The 24035-nt window shown below is 44.0% G+C and overlaps 1 protein-coding gene across 3 annotated transcripts in view; it reads right to left on the minus strand.

Annotated features, from left to right (window-relative positions):
- Smoc1 (SPARC related modular calcium binding 1) overlaps positions 1-16244 on the minus strand; it is a 156406-nt gene extending 140162 nt beyond the window's left edge. For all 3 annotated transcript variants that reach the window (XM_026391087.2, XM_026391085.2, XM_026391084.2), the window contains exon 1: positions 15902-16244. In XM_026391087.2, the coding sequence (XP_026246872.1) occupies positions 15902-16000 (99 nt within the window). In that variant the 5' untranslated portion in view covers positions 16001-16244. The remainder of the gene's footprint in view (positions 1-15901) is intronic.
- Positions 16245-24035: the final 7791 nt, after the last annotated feature.

The following is a 24035-nucleotide window of genomic DNA, read 5'->3' on the forward strand; positions in this document are numbered from 1 at the left end:
GTTGTTTTTTTTCTTTTCTTTTCTTTTCTTTAAAAAAAGGCAATAGAACCATAGAATTTAAATCTCCCATGTATTGATAGAGTTTTTTAGCTTTAATTCCAAGTGGGGAAACAAAGTAATTGGAGGCTGACATAGGAATCCCTCATATGTTCTTGTTACATCTGTTATTTTTATGAACAGTTAACATTTCCAGGGTATCCTGCCATTGCTTCATTTAAACTCACAATGACCCAGGGAGGTGAATAATATCTTCCACTTAGAGAGGAGGAAAGCTTAGGGTTCAGTTATTTTCCCAAAAACACATTGCCAGAAGATGGCAGAGCTACTACCTAATACCATCACTTCCATCCCAAACTATTATGCCACACTGCCTCCACAGGACTAAGAAAGCCACTAGCCCCTCCAATCTTAGTGGCTCAGTCTTCTCCCCTGTCGCCCAGCAATGAGAAGAGAAATACATCTCATTCTCAAAGCAGATGTCGCTTTAAGGAAAGAAAAGGTACAGACTGGGAATCAGCAACAGATGAAACTGAGGCTGTGAACCTTTTTCTCCCTCACTGGGGGAAGAAAGAACAGGACCCTATCACCAGGACAGGGCAGAGGATGGAGATGATGTTCCTCTCTTGGACCCCTGGCTTCAGGTTGTGAGTCTTCCCTAAGTCTTCCTAAAGCCTCTGCCAGGGAAGCAAGGAGACTGTCCACAGAAGACAGTCTGGACACTTTGAGACCCTTCTCAAGGAAAACAAAGGGTTTTCCACTTCAAGCCTCAAGGAGGGTCCTGATTTTTAAGGGCCTTCTAAGAAACCACTGTGCCAGCCGTCAAACATGGCTCCTCCACTCCAAACCGTTCTCTCTTCAGCTTGGAGTTTGTCTGGGTTGATCTTGTCGCTGTTAATGAGCATGGGGAGTCTAGCCCTGAGATCTACCTTTACTTCTTCAAATCGTGTCACTTTGCCTGCTCTACTTCCTATTTCCAAACTGAAACCTCCAGCATTTGCAGAAACCAGAAACTTACCCCTTGGAGGGAAGCAAGAATGCGATGAAATGCTTTTAGAGTCAGGTGGCAAGGACAGTGAGGATTCCACACAGCCTGAGGGTTTGGCCACACATTCCCGACCACTGGAAATTGCTGAATTGGCCAAAGGCAACTCAGAAACACAATCCTCTATAAAAAATTCAAGCTATTTCCTTCCCTTGGCTGAAATTCGGCCACTTTCCCAAAAGTTCCAGGGCATCTTTGAAAGGAAAAGTCATGGACAGAACAAGGAAGAGAGAGGTCTGCATTCTGGCCCTGGCTCTGCCAAAAGTGGGCCCTGCGCCCTGGGGACAGCCCTTAACCTCACGCATGAAAGGAAGGCACTGTGAGAATCTTCCGACCCTAAGCCTAGGTGGCCATGCTCCCTCCATGTGGGCCTTCTGGATCATCTTCATATGGCCCGTGTATTCCTCTCTGAACGTTTCCAAAGTCTCTGTTTTGTTTTCCTGTCAGTTCCTACTCTTGGAATGTCTGCACTGGGGCTAACCTTGGAAGTCACTGAATCCTCCTGTGCTTAATGAAGGACCTGATCACACAGTGGGCTCTGACCCCCAATGTTCAACATCTTCTCACTACAATTCCCACTCCACCGACTCACTGATCTCCGAATGCCACCGATCCCAAATTTAGGCACTGTACTTGTTGCCCCAGCATCCCTTCCACTGCCCTACCCCCTCCAGCAGCCATGTGCAAGCAGGATTGACCCAACCCCCAGTTCCAGAAAGCCTCTCCCCTCCCCTGCCACAGAGATGGGTCTGAGCAATCCAGCTGTCACTCACTGCCTGGCATCTTCCTGACTCAAGGGACTGGCTAGAAGAATGGGCATCTGATCCAATCTCCACCCTAAGCCAAGAGCCTAAGTGTTCTGAAACCATCTAGAAGTAAAGACTCTCCTTTTTTTCAAGAGAGCTACTGGGAGCCAGTTAGGATGCACGGAACCCCCCCAGTCAGTGGCTGAGAAGAACTGGAATTGGGATCAAGAGACACCACAAAGGCAGACAGAAGGACTTAAAGGTACTGAGTGACGTCTCTACTGAGCCACTGAATCAAATCAGTGCTGAAATGACAAAAGACCGCATCCTGGGAGGCTCACAGCACAGACACTTACTTCCTCACATCTCTGGAAGCTCTAAGTCCAAGATCAAGGTGCTGGCAGGGCTGAATTCCTCTGAAGCCTCTCTCCTCCTTGGTTTAAGAAAGGCCACCCTCTGGCTGTCTCTTCACAATGCTCTCATGCCCCTGATGTCCCTCTGTGTCCTAATCGCCCCTTCTTACAAGAACACCAGGCAAACTGGAGCAGGGTCCACCCTAATAGCCTCATTTGAACTTAATTATTTTTGTTGTTGTTGTTGTACCAGGGATTGAACCCAGAGGCCCTTACCCACTGAGCCACACCCCAGTCCTTTTTGCATTTTATTTAGAAACAGGGGCTTGCTGAATTGCTTAGGGCCTCGCTAAGTTGCTGAGGCTGGCTTTAAACTCGAAATCCTCCTGCCTCAGCCTTCCCAGCTGGCAGGATTGCAGGTGTGCACCACCTCACCCAGCTGAACTTAACTTACTTTTTAAAGAGTACTAATTATACTTTTCTAGCTGAATTTTTTTTTCTTTCTTTCTTTTTTTTTTGGAGGGGGGTGGGTGGGAGGTACTGAAGATGGAACCCAGGGCATTCTACTGCTGAGCTGCTATATCTCCAGCCCTTTGTAATTTTTATTTTGAAACAGGGTCTCACTAAGTTGCTGAGACTGTCCTCAAATTTGTGATCCTCCTGCCTCCATCTCCCAAATCACTGGGATTATAGGTGTCCACCACCACACCTGGGTTCTTTTTTTTTTTAATAACTGATACATAAAAACAAAGATTGATCACTAAATTAATGGGGAAATGAGATGTTTTGGTACATGTATACACTATGTTAATATTAAACTAATACAAACTTAAAATAAAAAAGAAAAGAATTTTAAAAGGCCCTACCTCTAAACACAGCTGCTTTCTGGTAGTGGGGGTTGAGGGTTTGATACATGCATATGAGGAGGACACGATTCAGCCCATAAGACCTGCCTCACATCTGTACCTCCTGTTACTTGAGCCAACAAGTCCCCTTTGTTCAAAACATGTTGTTTCCTGTTATATAAACTCCCAGCCGGGTGTGGTGGCTGTAATCCCAGCTGCTTGGACGGCTGAGGCAGGAGGATCACAAGCTCAGAGCCAGCCTCAGCAACTTAGCAAGGCCCTAAGCAATTTAGCGAGACTTTGTCTCTAAATAAAATACAAAAAGGGATAGGGGTATGATTCAGTGGTTAAGCACCCCTGGGTTCAATCCCCAATACATTAATTAATTAATTAATTAATTAATTTTCAACTGCTATAAAGACACCAAAGATCACACAAAGCTGATCTAGTACACCTTCAAGGCCTCCCAATGGGCACCAGACAAGTAAAACCTCTTACCACTTCCACCAGAAACGGAGCTGGCTCCCCTCCCAAGTCCACCCACCAAGACTCGGGGCAGTGTCCCTCTCAAATGGCAATCACATGCAGCCTCCCCATCCAGAGTCAACTGAGAAGGGAGTAATGGCACCAAACCCCCTTCTGTCCCCCTCCACAGCAACCTCAGAAACAAGGAAGAGGTTGGCAATGACACACAAAAGTTATAAGCCCTTTTCAGGACAAACTGTTACAGCAATTGTTTGAAAATCAGTAAAGTAATGAGTCCAACAATGGTGGAGGAGGGCTCACATCACAAAGGTTCTGTGCCTCCTGCTGGAAATGCAGACCAACTTCCACAAAATACACTGGCAAGAAGAATAATACATACCAAACCTATATCCAATCAAACCACCATTTTACAAGTACTATAAAGTACTATAAAGGAGAGAAGAACAGGTTGCAAAATACAACAGGAATGCAAGGAACTATTGCTAATTTTCTTTAGTTGCAATATGGTTTTGTGGGTAGTGTTTTTAATGGACCCTAATCTTTTTTTTCTTTTTGTACTAGAGATTGAATCCAGAGGTACATACCCACAGAGCCACATCCAAAGCCTTTTTTATGTTTTATTTTAAGGTAGGGGGCTGGGGATGTGGCTCAAGCGGTAGCGTGCTCGCCTGGCATGCGTGCGGCCTGGGTTCGATCCTCAGCACCACATACCAACAAAGATGTTGTGTCCGCCGATAACTAAAAAATAAATATTAAAAAATTCTCTCTCTCTCTCTCTCTCTCTCTCTCTCTCTCTCTCTCTCTCTCTCTCTCTCTCTCTCTCTCTTTAAATAAATAAATAAATAAATATTTTAAGGTAGGGTCTCACTAAGTTGGCTAGGGCCTCTCTAAGTTGCTGTGACTAGCCTTGAACTTGCAATCCTCCTGCCTCAGCCTCCTGAGCAACTGATATTACAGGTGTGTGCCACCAGCTCCTGATCTTTTAAAGACAGGCAGTTGCTCCTCAATCTAGAATCACAATACATACTGATATATTAATTGCAAATTGAAAATATCCTGAGTAAAAATGCATTTGCGGGCTGGGGATATAATTCAGTTGGTAAAGCGCTTGCCTCACATGCACAAGGCCCTGGGTTCACTCCCCAGCACCACCAAAAAAAAAAAAAAAAAAAAAAAAAAAGCATTTGCTACACCTAATCTACCAAACATCATGGCTTAGCAACACAGTACACTATGGTGTTGGTTATTTACCCTGGTGATCAAGTGGCTGACTCAGAGCTGTGGGTCTGAGTCATCACAGCATAGAATCATACTGCATATTCTAGTCCAAGAAAAGATCAGAATTCAAAATTCAAAGTATGATTTCTACTGTATATGTATCATTTTTACACCTTTCAAAAATTGTAAGTCAAACCAACATAAATCCAGGACTGTCTATATAGGAAAATATTTGCAGATGATGAGCTACAGTGTCAGCTTTGCTTCAAAATAATCTGAGCTAGGGAAATGATAAAGATGGAAGGAACTGGACATGTGAGGTTCGTTGTTGGAGCAGGTAAGCTTCATGAGGTACACATTCTAGTCCCTCACTTTTATGTGTATGTGTGTCTTTGGAAGATTTGGTAATAAAAAGGGGGGGTGCACTGGGATTGTGGCTCTGGTAGAGCACTTGCCTAGCACACGTGAGGCACTAGGTTCGATTCTCAGCACCACATAAAATAAATAAATAAAATAAAGATGTGTGTCCATCTAACACTAAAAATATTTTTTTAAATAAGGTTTTCTTTAGTGAATGGAAAGGACCCAAAGGTGAAAAAAAGTCTAAATTCTTTGCCAAAGTCCTAATGTCTTTTCCAGGATAGTCTGTTTACCAAGTAACACTTTTTATATAAATTTCCCCATTTGACTTCATAGAACATGTCCACTTGACACATCCTCTTTTCAAACGTTATTGGGAATTTCTAAAACATAGGATACATATTCTGTCTACAAGTTGAATTAAAAAGTTTAGTTCACAGAAAGTTCCATAGAAATTCACAGAAAACATTAACAAATGACCAAAGTATAATATATTTGTATTTGTTGCTTATACAACCCGAGCCTTTCAAAATTTATTCATCCTAATTTCTATAACCTTAATAGAGGAAGGCCTTTCTTTGCCTAACGTGAAAGATAAAAAACCACAATGACAGATAAGCTACATAAGGATATTAAAAAAAAAATGGTTTTATTTTTGGTACTAGGGATTGAACCCAAGGGGGCTTTATCACTGAATCACAACCCCAGACCTTTTAATTTTTTTAAATTTGAGACAGGTTCTTCCTAAGATGCTTAGGGCCTTGCTAAGTTGCTGAGGCAAGCCTTGAACTTGCAATCGTCCTACCTCAGCCTCTGAAGTTGCTGGAATGATAGGCATGCACCACCATGCCTGGCAAGGATGTAGAATTTTAATAGATTAAACTATTATCTTTTTATATGACATAAGAAAGGAATCTTTCAGAAATGACAGAAAAACAGATTAATATCTTCAATATTTAATAAAAACTATACCCCTATTTTTTAAATTAGCAAAAACTCTGGGTAAATAATTCACAAAAGAAACAAAACTAATGTAGGCTTGTTGGTTATACTAGAGGATATCCAATTAAATTTGAATTTCAGATAAATGACAAAAAATTTGTATTGGGGTCATACTTAAATTAAACATTATTTGTTGTTCATGTATAGTTCAAATTTAGCTAGGCATCTTCAATTTGTATTTACCAACTCTGAAAATGCTAAACTAATGGCTCATAACTTTGAGAAAATAATGAATTGCAAGGCACGGTGTTAACACCTGCAATCCCAGCAGTTTGTGAGGCTGAGGCAGGAGGATAGCAAGTTCAAAGCCAGCCTGAGCAATTAGTGACATCCTATCTCAAAATAAAAAATTAAAAGGGCTAGGGATGTAGCTCTGTGGTTAAATGCCCCTGGATGCAATCCCCAGTGCAAAAATTAAATAAATAAATATATTACCATTTCAGTGCAAGCCTTCTGTGTGTCCCTTCAACATACTCCTTTCCCACCTCGCCCTCACACCCTACATAAACATGAATGGCAGTTTCATATTCATCATTGCCTTTAATTTTCTCATACATTTTTTCAGCTGTTTGCACCCCCAAATAATGTATAGTTTCCACATACTTTCAAACTCTATGTAAATAGTAGTATGATGTCTATACTAGTGCACTTTGCTTTTATCTCTCTTTTAACAATGAAATTGATCCATGATAATGAATGTAGCTTTATATTAGTCATTTTCAGTGTTATGTAGTAGTCTATTATTTGGACATACCACAATTTATTTTCTATTCTGTTGACGGGCATTTAGCATTTAGCTAGTTTCCAGTGTTTTACAACACCAAGGAATACTGCTATGAACGCCCTTGAACATGTCTCCTCATACACATTCAAGTGCATTTCTTAAGGGCATATAACAGAGCAGAATTACAAGGTCAAGAGTGTGTGCAACTTCAACTGTAATTCTACAAAGTGATCGTACTAATTTATATTCCCACCAGAAGCAATAAATTCATTTTTTACAGTTATATCCTGCTGAGATTCATTGAAAACTCTCCTTTAAAGCAGACTGAGATCAAAGCCTGCTGAAAATGAGCAGGAGGCCTGTCACTAATAGTTACTAAAAGTCAGCCCTAAGTAGCACTAAAATAAAAATAGCCCTTAAAGTTAGCCCAACATAAGCAAAGGCCAACTGTGTCAAATGTAGACTGAATCCTGGGTTTATTCGGGAATCAGGCTGTATTAAGACAGGTTTGAGACATGTTCTTAATCATGAATATTCTAATCTTCATTATTTTCCTCTAAGATTCAAAGATGTTCATTGTGAATAAAATTGGTTTAATAATTGCTTAAAATGCATCTCATGGGGCCGGGGCTGTGGCTCAGTGGTAGAGCGCTTACCTAGCACATGTGAGGCACTGGGTTCAATCCCTGTCACCACATAAAAATAAAAAATAAAATAAAGGTATTGTGTCCGTCTACAACTATATATATATATATATTTTTTTTTTTAAAAAATGCATCTCATAAGAGTTGAATTTCCCCATGATAACCACTAATAGCATGACATAGAATCCACCCATTTCTATACCTAAGCCAACATTTTTTTCTTTTTGCACAAAGGGGACCATATATTCTGGTTTGAATTTTACTTCTTTTTACTGTCCAATATATCTTTATAAGGAAAGAAACCATCTACATTTATTGAAAATTCCATTATTCAATAAACATTTACCAAGCACCTGCTCTTGGGCAGGATGAAGTCTATAAAGAAAATTAAGCCACTTCACCATAAGAGACTCCCACTCTAAAAGAAAGAAATAGCAGATGCAGGTCATAATGAGGGCCCCTGTGTATCTATACATTCTATGAGCCCGTTTCTTTACTAGATCTTGAATGAATGTAGGAGGCAGAATGATGATCCCAAAAAAATGTCTGTGTTTTAATCCTAAAAAATGCATGTTACATGGCCAGGAGGAATGAAGGTTGCTAATCAGCTAACCTTAACCTAGGGAGATTAGTCTGCATTATCCAAGTGGGACCAGTGTAATTACAAGGGTTTTTAAATGAGGAAGGCGTGTGGGGCAGGAGAGATGGATGGCAGCAGGAGACAATCCCAACCAGCCACCACCAGCTTGAAGATGGTAGAGGCTATGAACCAAGGATTACAGGCAGCTTCTAGAAGCTGAAAAAGGTAAGAGAATGGATTTTCCCCTAGAGCCTCAGAAAAGGAGTGCAGCCTTCTTGGTTTTTAGCCCACTGAGACCCACATCTGACTTCCGGAAATGTGTGTTGTTTAAGCCACTCATTTTGTGGTAATTTTTCACTCCAGCAACAGGAAGCTAACACAACGCCCATTAGCCATCCTCTCCAACACCTTGGGAAGTAGATGCTGTGCTCTGCATTGGACAGATTGGAAAACTGAGGTCCCAAGAGTTAAACGTTAAACCACTAGCCCAGAATCAGTGGGCTCAGAATGGGAGGGATCAGACTGAATTTGAGTCTATCTGCAATCACCTCTGTGCTTCAGCTACCCTGGTCAGCGGGAACCCAGGGCAGATGGGGACACATACTGTCATGGGAGGAGGCCAAGCACAGGAGGTGGACAGAATTCACCCTGGGGCCTGTCTGAAAGGAGGGGAGGCAGCATTTGAATCTTTTTAAATGATGGGCAGGATTTTGACAGGCAGAAATGGGAATGGTGTGTGGAGTAGAGATCAGGATGGAAGTGACTCAGGGCAGATGAAGTTCAGGGCACGTGAAGGTGTCCATCAGAAGTAAAGCTGGGCACACAGTACATCTGGTAGTCACTAGCCAGCCACATGTGGCAATAACATTAAATTTAAATTAATTAAGAATTCATGGGCTGGGGTTGTGGCTCATGGGTAGAGCATTCACCTAGCATGTGAGAAGCACTTGGTTTGATCCTCAGCACCACATAAAGTAAAATAAAGACACTGTGTCCACCTGTAACTAAAAATAAATAAATAAATGTTTAAAAAAAAATTCAGTTCCTCAGTTATATTTACCATGTTTCAAGTGTTTAATAGCCACATGTGGCTAATTCTGAATAGTTCTGATCCAATTTTCTATCCTTGTGAAAAGTTCCATCGGACAGCGCTAGTGTCTTGTTTTGAGCTGGTCAAGGGCACCGTGTTCCTCAAGGAATGAATAATGTATGTCCTTTCATAATTCTCCCCACCTCATCCCCTTACTTATCACAGCCTTTTGTAATAAAGCCCTCTCTCCAGGGCTTTGCAGAACTTTTCAAGAAAATGCACAATAAACACCCACAAAAATTATTTAAAATGCCCAGCACTGTCCTGGAGATGCTCAGCTGGTCCCAAACATAAACCACTCTGGGAAGTAAGTCCAGTTTTTTCCACTGTCGGTACTTATAAAAACCAGCCCTTAGAGAGGGCAGGGGATGGGGCTCAGTGGTTAAGCCCCCCTCCCTTCAATCCACAGTATCAAAAAAAAAAAAAATCAGCCCTTATAGCATCTGATGTACTTTGTAGTATAAAAGTGGGTTTCAAGGAGGAGGGGTCAAGCTGATCAGAGGTTAGGGTACTTTGTCAGGTTTCAATGCACGTGACACATTACCTCTGACACATTACCTCACAGCACCTCACTCAGATCTCATCCTCCTAGTGGCAGGACAGACTCCACAGACACCAAGCTGCCTCCCCTTCTCTGTTTTGTAGAGGCTGCCCCCAGCCTGGCTCAGAAAAGGAAGGCCGAAATCAACAGAGTAACATCCTGTGAAGTGCAGAACTTCACACCTAACAAGCCTAGGTGGTGGCCAAAGGTAAGGTTTTGTTGTGATCTAGCAATTGATTTCAGAATGATGTCAGATGCAAAGGAAAACCCAATTAGTTGCTAGAATGACCTGTGTTGCTTTGGGCCTTCATGGAAACGGCTGGAAGTGTTCATGGAGATCCAATTCTCTTATTCCCTCGGTGACTCATGGCCACGCAGTGCACGTACTGTGTACAATGCTAACCCTGTTTGGCAGGCCTCACCGGCTGCTCCGATCAATTTCTCATCAGCAACTCAACCCTTGTCCTCTCCCAACAGCTCCACGGTGACAAACACAGAAGGGGGATAGGGGGGCCCTCTGCACTGACATCCCCCACCACTAGCAGCAATGCCAGAACTTGGCTGCCTAAACAATAAATCTCTATGTGGTCTGGGGAGAAAGGGTACCCTGTACCTGCTAAGCAGGGCCATGCACCCCACCCCCAGTTCCTACAAAGAGAGGAGAATCGAGGAGATGGGAATGAAGATGGGCATTGGAAAGAGAAACAGGCCTCCCTGGCCTCCAGCCATTTAGAGGTTCAGACACTCAGGGTTGACCCCCTGAGCAAGGGAGAAGAAGACTACCCACTGGCAGTTCAGCAAACCAGCTGATGTCTATTTATGCCAAGGCCTGAGCCTGCTCAGCGTCTCCCTGGCCCAAAACACAATCACTCCCCAATGAGCTATTTTAGATGGGGCCACATGCACATCTGGAAAGGGAGAAGGGGGAGCAGAAGGAGGCAAGGAAGGAGTCCCTGACTCTGGGAATATTTGTTTATTTGAATTCAGGTTCGGAGAATTGAATTAATCGTAATCCTTGGTTCATGACACACTCAACATTGATTTATGCAGGGCCCATTTTTGTACTTAATAAACCATTAGAACTTGAATAATGGACAATATCTTCAAACACATCCTCTTTCTCCCCTCTAAAGGTCAGGTATCAACCCTAACTCACACCACTATATGGTTTCCCCAGCAATCTAACCCCCCCGGCCTCACCCTAACTTTCCCCTGAGTCAGAGTCTATCATTACTTTGATTTTCCTTTCATATCACTTTATTGTAGCTATATAGCTATTCCTGAAGAGTTTTTCTCTGATTGTTGTTATTTATGCAAGTTTACGGAAGGTGTCATGCTGCATCTTTGGTACATTTCTTTCATTTGCTATTGTATTCGTTTCCAATTTTACATGTCCCTGTTGTTCACTTGGGCCGAGTGTAACTTTCCACTGTGTAAATTCATCAGTTATTTATCCGCCCTCCCACGGATGGGCATCTGGGCTCTTTCCAGGCTGCAGGACAGTTTCTTGGGCGTAGATACCTAGGAGTGCAATTGCTGGGCCATGAGGAATGTGAATATTCAACTTCATGAGATGATGGGCTGATATACTGAAAACTTTTCCAGAAAGTTAGGGCAGGGGGAGTGTCTCATGAAAATCAAAGGGATATCAGTACTAGAGGAAAGGGACCCAGAGGGAGGGAAGAAGAAAGGGAAAATACTTGGAATGATACCAGCCAAAATATTTTGTGCAAATACAAATACTTAACAAGGAATCCCACCATTATGTACAACTCTAATGCACCAATAAAAAAATTATGGGGGAAAAGGTTTCCATTTTGATTGTATTTCCTAGAGATTCTTAGGTGACTGTTTCCTCTTCATTGCTTCTTTGATTGTTTTTTGGTTTTGTTTTTTTTGTTGTTGTTATTGTTATTAGGGTTTGGGGTTTTTTTGTTTTTGTTTTGTTTTTGTTTCTGATTTTTGTACTGGGGATTGAACCCAGGGGTGCTTAACCATTGAGACACATCTACAGCCCTGTTTTGAATTTTATGTAGAGGCAGGTCTTGCTGATTTGCCTCAGCTAAGTTGCTGAGGCTGGCTTTGAACTTGTTATCTTTCTGCCTCAGCCTCAAGCCCCTGGAATTAAAGGAATGTGCCACCACCCTGGTGCCTCTTTGATTCTGTTTCTTGAAATTTCATGTCAGCTTTACAAAAATGTTTAAGTCATGTTCTCAGCCTAACACCTGAGCAGCATCTCAGCTAAATCCCTCCACATGGACAAGTTTTTTTTTTTTTTTTTTGGTTTTGTTTTTATCGGTTGTTTGGGGGTTTTTGTTTCTGTTTTTGTTTGGTATCAGGGACTGAACCCAGAGGTGCTCTACCTTTACTACTGACCTTTTTATTTACCAGCCCCTTTTTATTTTTTTGTATTCTGAGACAAGTTCTTGCTAAGTTGCTGAGGATCTCGCTTTGTTGCCAAGCTGGCCTCAAACTTGTAATCCTCCTGTCTCAGCCTCCCCGGTTGCTGGGATTACAGGCATGCACCCCTGCACCAGCAAAAGAAGAGTTCTTGATGAGCACAGATAATAGGAAGAGCATCTAGCCAGAACAAGGACCCACCCTGGTCCGGACATTGGTTCAGACTAGTCCAATGGAAAAGAAAAGTCTACAAGCTGCTTCACTTTTGGCAAATACATCTACTCCACACTGAGTCCCCCCTTTGGTTCTTCATGCATGATCCTGCCTTGTTAAATGAGACAACTTGCAAGCAGAGTAGAGATCTTATTCATCGGTATGCTCCTCACATTCTGTCAATATTTATAGAAATGAATTGGACTCTACAGTGATCCTAGCCTGATATTAAGATGTTCATTACAGAAAGATTAGTAGAAGTCCAGGCACAGAAGCTGTTCAAAGCTGACAGTGATTGATTCCAACCAAAAGTTAGGAGCTGCAGAAAAATTCTTAGGTAGTGATGTTGGAGCTGAGTTTGAAGGATGAATCAAGTAATCAAGAGGAAAAGAGAATAAAGAATATGCCTAAAACAATTAAGATTCAGACATCTTGACTTTCTGGTTTTCTCCTGTTTCTCAAATTCCCAAAATCTATTTCCTGCCTCTGGTCATGCTAAAACACCAAAAACAGGGAACCTGTGGATCACTGTTAAATGTGCATTGTCTACATTTATTTGTTTGTCCCACCCACAAACAGCAACAACATGCGCCTGGTCCTGTGCTAAACTCTGGGAATATAAGCACGGACAAGATGGTCTCAGTCCCTGCCCTCACCTGGTTCCCTGTCTTTAAGGGCAGACAGAGGATTAAACAAAGCAGTTGACTCGGTCTGCCCATCAAACAGACTTCCATCAGCCTGGGGGAGCCCCTCCCCTCCCCAAAACATTTTCGGTAAATTGTGCAGGATTAAAGAAATAACTGCCTGCAGCGTAATTAAAAGAATCCTGACCAGCATCCCAGGTAGGCAAGCGGTTGCTCAGAGCTGAGAGACCCAAAAATCGGGTGCTTCCTACATAATAACCTCCAATCTGATACTTGATAGCTGCTGGTTTCCAGAGTCAAACAAATGTCAGAATTTTATGAAGGAAGGCAGGAAGCAAATAAGGGGGCAAGGATTGGGGTCTAGGCCTCAGGGGAGCTCAATTAGTGAGCCAGATAAAGTTAAACTGAAAGGGCATGTTCTCAGTTTCCTAGAAAGCCAGCTGGAAAAGATGCCAATCCTTAAGCCTCTGTCACTCAAAAGATTAACAGAAGAGACCTAGGGGTGCCCAAAGGGAATTCTGCAACAAGCCAGATGTTTCTGCTCTTCCTATGACGCCACCGATCTCAACCAGAGCCACACTTGTGGGGCCACCAAGAAGCCGGAGTCTTCTGGAATAGGTTGAAGTTCAAACATAAGCCTTTATCAATACAGACACTTAAAAACATTGTTAACACTTTCTCTGCAGAATTTCCTGATGCCTCTGGGTTCAGAATTTTCTCACTGAGCCCTCTGTCCCTTTAACAGGAATGGCATCCCTGGTTGGATGAAAACTCCCTGCAGCTTCTGGATGCTGTGGAAAGCATACAACCTTTAAATCCATATGAGCTGGGCTTTGGCTCCCAGCGGCATATTTATGCACCATGAGTAGTTCAAGCACAGGTTAGTCTCCATGAGTCTAGCTTCCTCTTCTGCAAAATGGCATGAAAAACACCCACCTTCTCATTTGTTCTCAGGATCAGAAATCATGTGAAGTGCCCAGCCCAAAAGTTCATAAAACTCATAGATCGTAGTACCTATTGTTGCCTATAGTGCAACAAGATAACCATATAGTAAAGATGCCAGTTTTCTCTTGGAACTTTCTAACCATTAAGTGTACATGTTCCTCTGTGCACATGGGCGTGTGTGTTTAAGAGAAAGAATGGGAAAAGAGAACAAGGAAAAGAGCTGTTCCTACTGTGTTCCATCACTTCTAGCAAATTAATAAGCTAAAGAAGTTGGAGGGAAACCTTAACCAAAATCTCTGCTTTCCCCCAAAGTCCCTAGCTTTCCCCTAAATGTTGCTTCCTCCAATTTCAGGAGGCAGGGAAGGAGAGCCATATGGCTTGAGACGTTAGACATGCCCAGCAGCAAATGAGCCCCCCACCATTTGTCTGAGGGCCTCTCTCCTTTCGACCCTCCTGTGGGCGGGCATCCAGATTTCAGTCGGGGTGCTCTGGTCTGCATCTCTGTCTTGACTGTTCCTAATTATTGGAAGGAACGCTGTGGATCGCCTGACCTCAGAGTTTAAAGAGCTTCAAGTCCTAATATCAAACCAAGCAGCTTCATTTAAAAGGCATCCTCATCTGCATCCATAAAAGTCACTCCCAGAGCCCTGACTTGCCCCAGCTTTGGGAATGCCTGCTGTCGAGGATTTATGACACGCCCTGGATCTAATCTGCCGCACTTTAACTGCTGCTGTTGCACATCTGGTCATAAAAGCAAGGGCCAGCCCAACACGGGGACAAACACTTTTCTTTCCTAAGTGGCTGCAAATCTGATCTCACAGTGATAGCTGGGCTCAGATGTAATCGGCCAGCATATGGGCAGTCATTAAGGCTTGTCCGGCTTTACAAAGCTTTCCCTCCACACACGACAGCTATAAAGATGATTCTCATATAGAAAAAGCTATGAATAAAGAAGCTGCAATGTGAACAGGTGGTAATGGGACTAGTCATCCGGGAAACAGGGCTGAAGACTACCCAGGAAAGGCATAAGTTGGCTAAGTAGCCAATCTTGTTTTCACAAAGATCCTGAGCCACCTTCACGGTTGGGACTCCCAGCTGCACTGGGAGGTAAGCGGCTATCCCAAAAGGCAACTGCCTTGACCAAAACCGATGCTTGGCCAGAGATTGCCTGGATTGTTTGGCCAAACGAACCACTAGGTGGTTTAATAGTACATTTCTTACGGCAGTGAAATTCTTTATTAGACCAATTGGAGGGGGTAGGGAGAGCAATAATCTAGACCAGAAATGAACACAATGCTGTCGGTTCCAGGAGATTTTACAATGCCCTGGACAGCCTGTCCTGTGCACAGAATTGGCACGTTTCGTGTCGTTCAGAAACTCCAATCGGACCAAGGTTCAACAAGTAATTCAACCTCTGGGCGCTGAAACCAGGGGAAGAGACCCTTGAACACAGCGCAGCTCTTCGCAACCTCTCCACAGCCCCCCACCCCTGCCCCTCCTCCAGGGCTGTGCCGGCAGGAGAGAGCATTAAAATTATCTGCTGTGGGTTTTACGAGCAGCGATCGCTTTTTAAAACAACAACAACACAAGGTCCTTGTGTGGCTAGCGGGTAACCTAAAACTCTCCAGGCAGAGCTGCCCCCCGCCGCCTGCCAAGAACGCCAGCGCGCCTGGACTGGCGCAGTGTGAGACCACAGGGAAGCCCTACTCGAGCCGTGAGCGAGCTTCCCTCGGACACAGGAGGCGCCTGTAAGGGTTCTGGTGCAAAATCCCATAGAAGAGACTAGGAAAGAAAACCCACCAGTGACAGTTCGCAGGGTGTGTGTGTGTGTGGGGGGGGGTGTCTATGTTGCCAGAAATGGGTGGAGGAACGGGAGAAAATTTTATTCTTGCAACTTCGCCAAGAAGCCCGCCCCGGGACTGGATAGTAGACGGGAAGCGGAGGGCGGGGGGGGGGGGGGACAAGGTCTGACACCTCCCTCCCTTCCCCTTCCTCCCGCCCCAGGCTTGATCGGCAAAACGACCTCCTCTCCCTCCGCAGGTGGGCTCGCGGCTCGGGGCGCACTTACCCTGGGGCCCGTGGTGCGGTGACCGCGAGCTGGGGACAGCTGCATCAACACTAGCAGCAAATGGGGCGTAAGCAGGCGGACGCAGCGCGCGGGCAGCATGGTGCCAGCTGGGCCGGGCAGCCGGTAGCGGGCAGGGGTCGTGGGCTGGGCGGGGCACACACCGCGCCTGCCTTCCTACGCTTGGCGCCCTCGCGGCGGCGGCGGCGGGGAACAGGCAGCGGGCCTGCGGCGGGGTCTGGCTGAGGCTGCAGCCAGAGGACACTGTCGGTCATGAACAGCGAAGGCGGGGAGCTGGAGCGCGAGCGTGTGCTCGACGCGCGGCTCACGCGGCGCTCGGCCCGGCCACGGCTGCAGCAGGTTGGATGCCTGAGCCCGGGCCATGGGAATTCCCGTTATAAACCCCGGGGAGGAGCGGGGCGGGGCCCGGAGGGCCTGACTGACGCGCCGAGAAGCCTGTAGCGACCGACCCTCTGGCAGGTGAAAGCCAATGGGAGAGGGGCAAGAGGGGCGGCTCGTGGTCAACCCCCCCCACTGAGGAGCGACACTCCTATGCTCCGCCCGAGTGGACTCCAGGAGAGACTGGGATAAAGAGTAACTTTCTCTTGGCTCCTCCGCCTGCCGAAACCTAAGAGAGCTTCAGCAGCCTTAAACCCACCAAGAATACTCACCTGGCTAATAATGAAGCCTTAAGCATTCTAGAGTTCTTAGCTCAAGTGCTTGAATTCTCACAACCGCCAGAAGAAGGAATTAGGAAAAATACTCTTAGTCCCATTTTTCAGATGACAATGCTATCGCACAAAGGCGCTGAGAAATCTGTTCCTCCGATGAAACAACACCCAGTGCACAGAGAAATCACCAGGTGACACTCAAGGGAGGACTGTGACCTGCACTGGAGTGAGGCGTGGGAGCATTCATTTCTTTCAGAGTTCTCTGGGGGTGACACCTGAGTTCCACAGCAGCTGCTGGGGAGAAGTCTCGAGGGGACAAGGTGAAGTAGCACCTGTTAGGGAGAGCTCCTGTACGTATGGTCCTGAGCACCTGTAATCCTGTGGTTCCAGTGACCCTGGATTGGAACGTAGGTGTCCTGGCTACCCGCTTTGAACTGGAAGGCCATGGGACAGTTTTTCTGTGGCCTCACAGTCCTGGAAAAAAGTGGTCAAAGGGGCCTGGGCCCATTTGATGGAGAGGAAAAGGCAGTCTGAGGATGCAGAGATCCCACAGATGGATCAGAGGAAGGAGAGAGATCTCCCGGGTGCCCGCTTGGAGAGGACAGCTCAGCAAAGGGTCCTGCCAGATGTTCAAGGACTCTGCCCAGGGCCAGGGTCCCACAGGGCTGTATCACACCAGCTCAACAGCACAAGGTGGTCTGCTGCACTCACCCCAAGAAAACCATGATTATCGTATCTGGAACATATAACCTTCAGTGCTTTATTTCCCCCCATATGGGACACTGGCTGCATGGGGAAGGATTCTTTTCTCCAAGCAGATTGTAAAATGCTTCCTCCTCCTCCTCCTCCTCCTCCTCCTCCTCCTCCTCCTCCTCCTCCTCCTCCTCCTCCTCCTCCCCTCCTCCCCCCCCCCCATCTCTGACTGGCCTAGTTGTCCTGAAAAGATTAGCTCTGCTCCCTTAGGGCTTCTCTCCTGGATTATATGAACAAACCTATCAACTCCTGCTTTGTCCACACCCTATGCTGGCCTGTGCAGCAAACCTGACCATGCTACTCCCACTTTAGAAGCCTTTACCTCTCTCCATTGTCCTCAGACAAAAAAGCCCAGACTGAGTGTTGAAACAAGAACAAAGTATTTGTGGTTGTACAAACAAATGAAGCACACCTCTAAAAGAACTGTCACCTTCTCCTACTGGGAATTAGTGCAGTGTTCCCACAGAACACTCTTGGGAGCTAGACAGCCTGGATTAAATCCTGGGTCTGCCACCTAGTGGTATAACCTTGAAGAAGACTTGACTTGTCTGAGGTCCAGTTTTCCTCTCTGTAAAATGGGGATAAAAAATAATATCCACACCCAAGAATTGTTGCCAGAATTAAAGTAGATGGAGTCTCTAAAAACTCTTCTGTGGTTAAATTAGAAACATTACCCTCTGGCAGTTGAAGAGAATAGAAGAAATGCCTCATCTCATTTATTCTCAGATTTTGTGAAATAGATAGGCTAGACCTTCCCACTTTACAGGTAGACAATAGACACTCCATGAGCTTGACTTGCCTGGTCTCCTTTGGCTGGAAAATGACAGAGCTTAGTTTCAAGGCCAGGTTTTTTTGGAGTCTAATTCCGCCTTTGTCCCATGAGGACTATAACCTCCAGTCTCCAATGCCATAAAGTTAGACATTGCCCAGGGGCTCTTTGGAAGTTTCTTCAGTAGCCTACAGGTCAATAGATTTGTGAGCTTCTTTGAGTTTCAGGGGAAGAGGGTATAAACAGCCAGGGTCAGGCCTTCCTGGAAACAGCCCTTGTGATCTGGCATCCTGGGAATTTGCCCAGCTAGACTTGTGACACTTGTCCAGACTGTGCTTCATGCAGCACTTGCCACAGTTTCCGTGTGCCCTGAGCGTTCATCCACCAGGGACCCGACAGGACGGGCATGTTACCATGCGGCTCAGCAGCCTGGCAGGGTTTTCCTAACCCTACCTGGCCACAAGCACCCGTCAAGTTTGTCAACTTCTTTCTGTTTTGGGAATTATTGAGAAATCTGTTGGAGTAAGTAAATATGCTTGAGATGCCCCCCCCCACCCCCGGTATCTGGCAATGCAAAGTGCCCAGGGAAAAAGCATTGCAATAGTCCTTTCCATCCCTAACACCGAATGCTAATTTCCAGCCAGAAAACTTATTTCCAAGTGGTCATTGGTCCAAAACTCTACATTATTCTGGATTTCAACCATGTAGTTTAGTTTAAAATATGAGCAGCCACTTTCCAGTTACTTTGCTTAGCAAGTATTTTCTCTCCCCCTAGTTGGCATGCAGGGCCTGTCGTAAGCATGGACACCATTCAAGTGTTGCATTTTCTTTCTCCAGACTCCTCCCAAGCCCAGAGAAGGTTAGAAATTCCAGAGAACTCCTAGTCCCAAACTGTATCTCTCTGCCAGGTTCAATCTTCTGATCCAAGCAAAAAAGTGAAATTGACAAGTTCCTTCTTCCCCTGGAGGTCAGGTTTATGATATAAATCCAAAAATAAAATCTAGCTCTCCTGGCAACTGGTCTGTCCAGTTTCAGCCGGACTCCTTGTCCTGTGGGACTTTTATTTGCAAGGGGATATTCAGTAGAAGAAAAACAATACTTTATCTCATATACTAAGGTCTGAAGGCCTCAAATAATTAGTCCTAGTGAGGAACAGCAGTTTCAAATACATCTGGTTTTCTGTGTAGTTCAGGAGTCTTGCTTTGTCTCATTCGGAATAGCAACTTTCTGCTAATTTTAACAAGCACTTTGGTGCATCTTCTGTGCCTGGCACGATGCTCATTGTTTTGAGGAGTCTTTGGATGTACATCCTGCCTTTTGAGAGGCTTCCATCTAACAGAGAACAGACAGATACCAGGAGACCATAACTAAGAGTGAGGCCTGCACAGTGTGTGGGAACTCAGTAAGGACCCACCACAGACCTAAAGGGCAGGAAGGTCTCATGAAAATGAAAGATCCTGAATGAGGCTCTGGAGCAAAGTGCTTCTCCAGTGTAAATAGACCCTGATTTATGTTTGCTCCCAACAGAGAGAGGTGAGCTATGTCTAAGGTCCAGGACTCTAGTCAAAAACACGCCTGAGCTCTGGAGCTTGGGACACCAAGAATCCTAAACTCTCCTTCTAAATTATGACTAACTTCCTGTAACCTTGGTATTCAGCTGGAAAAGATATTATTATGCAAAGGAGGCTTACCCACTGTTGTTAACCTCACCCAGTCCACTCCTTCAATTTTAAATCTACATAACAAAAATGATTAGCAAGCCAAACAATTTAGAAGCTTCTCTCTCTTATACACAAACTCCATTTAAAGTATAGGACAGCTTCCTCTCACTCAGATTCCTTCCTCTCACTCAGATTCCTGTCCTCATGCCAGGTGGTCCAAGATGGCTGCTTGAGCCACAGGCAATCACACCTGTTTTCCAGTGAACGAGAAAATATGAACATGCCCCTCTTTTTAAGGACAATTCTTAGAAGTCAGATTGCATTTTATTTTTTTTGCTAGAACTTAGCTATAGGACTATATCTACCAGCAAAAGGACCTAAAAATGTAATTTCTTAAATTTATTTATTTATGTTACATGCCACCCAGCTCCTTGTTTTTTGTTTGTTTGTTGGGGGGTGGTTTTGTTGTTTTTGAGACAGGGTCTCACTAAGTTGCCCAGGCTGGCCTGGACCTTAAGATCCTCCTGAGTCAGTCTCAAGCTGCTGGGACTACAGGCACGTACACCACACCAGGCTGAAAATGTTCCCTTAACTGGAGGTGACCCCATGTATCTAGCAAAGAAGGTTTAGGTTGCTGAGGAAGGATAAAACACGGGGACACAGCCTGTAGGAAAAGCCGTCATCTTTGATACCTTCAGCTGCCAAACTTTTGGGTCTACAGTGTGACTCCCCTTTGTTTGCAGGTCAGCCTCCCTAGTATTCAGAAATAAGAATGAAGCTAGGGGGCTGGGGATGTGGCTCAGGCGGTAGCGCGCTCGCGCGCGCTCGCCTGGCATGCGTGCGGCCCGGGTTCGATCCTCAGCACCACATACCAACAAAGATGTTGTGTCCGCCGAAAACTAAAAAATAAATATTAAAAAAAAAAAATTCTCTCTAAAAAAAAAAAAAGAATGAAGCTGGGTGTGGTGGCACACTCCTCTAATCCCAGGGACTGGGGAGGCTGGGGCAGGACAATCACAAATTCAAGGTCATTCTGGGCAATTTGGCAAAATTCTGTGTCAAAATAAAAAAAAGAAAGAAAAATTATTGTAGATTGTGTTCTCCCAAAATTCATATGTTGAAACCCTACCCCTAACCCCTCCTTATGACAGAATTAAGAATTAGGTGTTGGGCCTTTGGGAGGTGGTTAGGGTTAGTTGAGGTCATGAGGTGGAGCCCTTATGTGGTGGGGGAGGGGATTGGTGTTCTTTGTAAGTCACAAGAGCTTGCTTCTCTTGGCTCTCAACTATGTGAGGATACAAAGAGAAATCAGCAGTCTGCCCAACCATGCTGGCACCTTGGTCTTGGCCTTCCAGGCTCCAGAGCTGTGAGAAATAAATTAATGCTGTTAATAAACCACCCAGTCCACATTACAGCAGCCTGAGCTGACGAAAAACAATGGCCTACGACTGGACACCCAGATTCTTGATTCTACAAAATTAACTCACTCTTTCTCTCTCTTAGGCACATTCAAATAGGAGGAACTGAAAACATTCCGGATGAAGTTCAAGCTATGTAGCTCCATAGCAGCAAGGGATCAACCCCTAAAGAGGCCAGGGACTGATTATGGGCACTGGAAATAATGCACACCTTCGTGAAAATATTATTGGTAATTGTCCACATTCTTCTATTTCCTTCCCTCCCCTTTCCACGCACAGAGGACTCTCTCTTTTTACCTAGTTACTTTCCTGTGACCTGGTTTCAAAATTAACAATAATAATAATAGAAGCAACTCTGAGGGTTTCACAGACCTTCAATGTGAAGACCTAACACACACCTTGCATTTACTCTGTAAGGTAGATACTTTATTTCTCCCATTGTACCATGGGGATGAGATTTGGGAAGGTTAAATAACTCCATAAATGAGTAGCCATAAATGAGTAGCATAATCAGAACTTGAACCCAGCTCCCCTGATACTACAAAGGGCTAAATGGTTAACACTTTCCCCACATGACCATAGCCTCGGGCCAAATTTAGGAGATTATATTATTGGTCCCATTACACAGATGTGGAACTGAGGTTTAACCCCAGAGATTGACCTCACCAAGGGTGGTCCTTAAATTTTGCACACATATCCAGGGTTTTGACATTCTCTTAAACCTGTCATCCTAATGGCCAAGAGCACATGCTGTATTTGCACATGCTGTTGTGTTGATTTATTATTTATTTTGTTTGCATTACTAAAGGTTAACTCCTATTTCCATGAATGTGTATCAGTTTTCCTCATTCGCCTGCTTTGTCTTTCTTTTGCCTGCTTTATTGGCCTGTATTGTTTACACAGGAACCCATTAGGTAAGGAGATTTTCCGTGTCTTCAGGCCCATAACCACCTCCAGTTTGAGGTGTTCCAGAGAGTTTAGTGCTCCAGATAAAGCATCAATACAAGGGCTTCATTCAGCCAGGGATTTAATACTCCACTGCCAATTATCACCATTTGGTCCTACTCTATCGGTACAGAGTCAAACCAGGCAATTGAACAAATATTATAGCACCCCTACTATGTGCTTCACTAGGCTCTGGGTGTACAGTGTGAACAGAGATAGAAGGTAACTGACCTCAAGGAGCTTACAGTCTGGTGGGAAGATGGGCTTTAGGCAACTAATTGCCAATAATTAATCCCCCACTGATGACAAGTGTCCACATTACTACAGAGGGGTACAGGGTGTTTGGGGAGTTTATTTTAAAAGTAACAAGCTACCTGAGGAAGTGGTATTTAAATTGAGATCTGTAGGCTGTCTGGTTTAATCTGGACCAAGTGTGAGGGGAGGAACATTCTGGACCTAGCAAACACCAGGAGCAGAGGCACTGAAGTGGGAGAGAACATGGAACTGCGTTGGTGACTAACTAGATTACTCTTAGCCTTTTTACCATGAGTAGCCCATGAAGAACAGTTACCAGCATTTACCATCTAACAGACTCATCTGTAAGTGGATAGAAGTAGGAACTTTGTTAGAAATATTTAAAAAAATAAGAATTTAAGTATTATCAGTCCAAAATTTTATTTCAGATTTTCCTAGTTTTAAAGATAAAACTTGTCTTCGTCCATTTACAATTGATTTCCAGTAAATTTTGCACAAAAATCCCAAAGAGTTAAAAAGAATATTGTCATATATCTTTTTGGCAAAATAAGAAGGTTTTAAGCCCTTGTCCTAGAACACTGTGTGATTGAATTCATCTTCCTGAGTAACTACTCAGATAAAAATACTATGTTTCCTTTTTATCTATAAAAACATTTTTCTAGCCAGGCACAGTGGCATACCCTATAATCCCAGCTGTGGCAGAAGGATCAAAATTTCAAGGCCAGCCTCAGCAATTTAGGGAGGCCCTAAGCAACTTAGCAAGAGCCTGTCTCAAAAAGAAGGAGATATCACTCAGTAGTTAAGCACCCCTGGGTTCAATCCCCGGTACCAAAAAAAAACATTCTTGTAAATCATTCTTTTTTATGTATATATTCCACATCTTTATTATGGTGGAAGGTACATGGCTACATGTATTTGAATAAAAAAAGACAACTGTACACTGAAAGAGTTATTTATGATATATAAATTTTACCTCAGTAAACTCAAATTTTTTTTTTTACTTTTTTCTCCTTCCCATTCCTTCCTCCTACCCCTGTTCCCTTCCCTCTACTCTAACTGATATTTCTACTATATACTTATATATTTTTTTAGTTTAGTGTCTTGTGGGTATACATGATGGTGAAATTCACTGTGATATATTCATATATGTCTAAATCATTAATTCTTGACTTTCAGAAAATCATAGTCAGGCGAGGTAGTGCAAGCCACTCGGGAGGCTGAGGCAGGAGGGTCGAAAGTTCAAAGCCAGCTCAGCAACTTAACAAGGCACTTAGCAACTCAGAGAGACCCTATCTATAATAAAATTTTAAAAATTAAAAAATAAAAATGGACTGGGATCAGTGGTTAAGTGTCCCTGTGTTCAATTCCCAGTTCAAAAAAAAAAAAAAAAAGAAAGAAAGAAAATCATCTAGGATATTGTCATCTGAGGAATCGAAAGATAAGATATATCTTACATAATCAATTTCATCATTATTTGCCTAGATTCTGCTGACTCTTTGAATTAATCTTCCAGCCTAACAATTGTATAAATCTTCTCCTCTAAAATTTTCTTCTCTTTGCTCTAACAGGCAGAAAATAAGAAATCCAGATTTCTCAAGCCTTTTCAATGAAAGCTTAAAAGTAGGCCGGTCTTATTTTATATGTTCTTAAAGATAATGTAATACT

This window comes from Urocitellus parryii, chromosome 6 (genome assembly GCF_045843805.1).
Source record: "Urocitellus parryii isolate mUroPar1 chromosome 6, mUroPar1.hap1, whole genome shotgun sequence".
NCBI classification, from domain to species: Eukaryota; Metazoa; Chordata; class Mammalia; order Rodentia; family Sciuridae; genus Urocitellus; species Urocitellus parryii.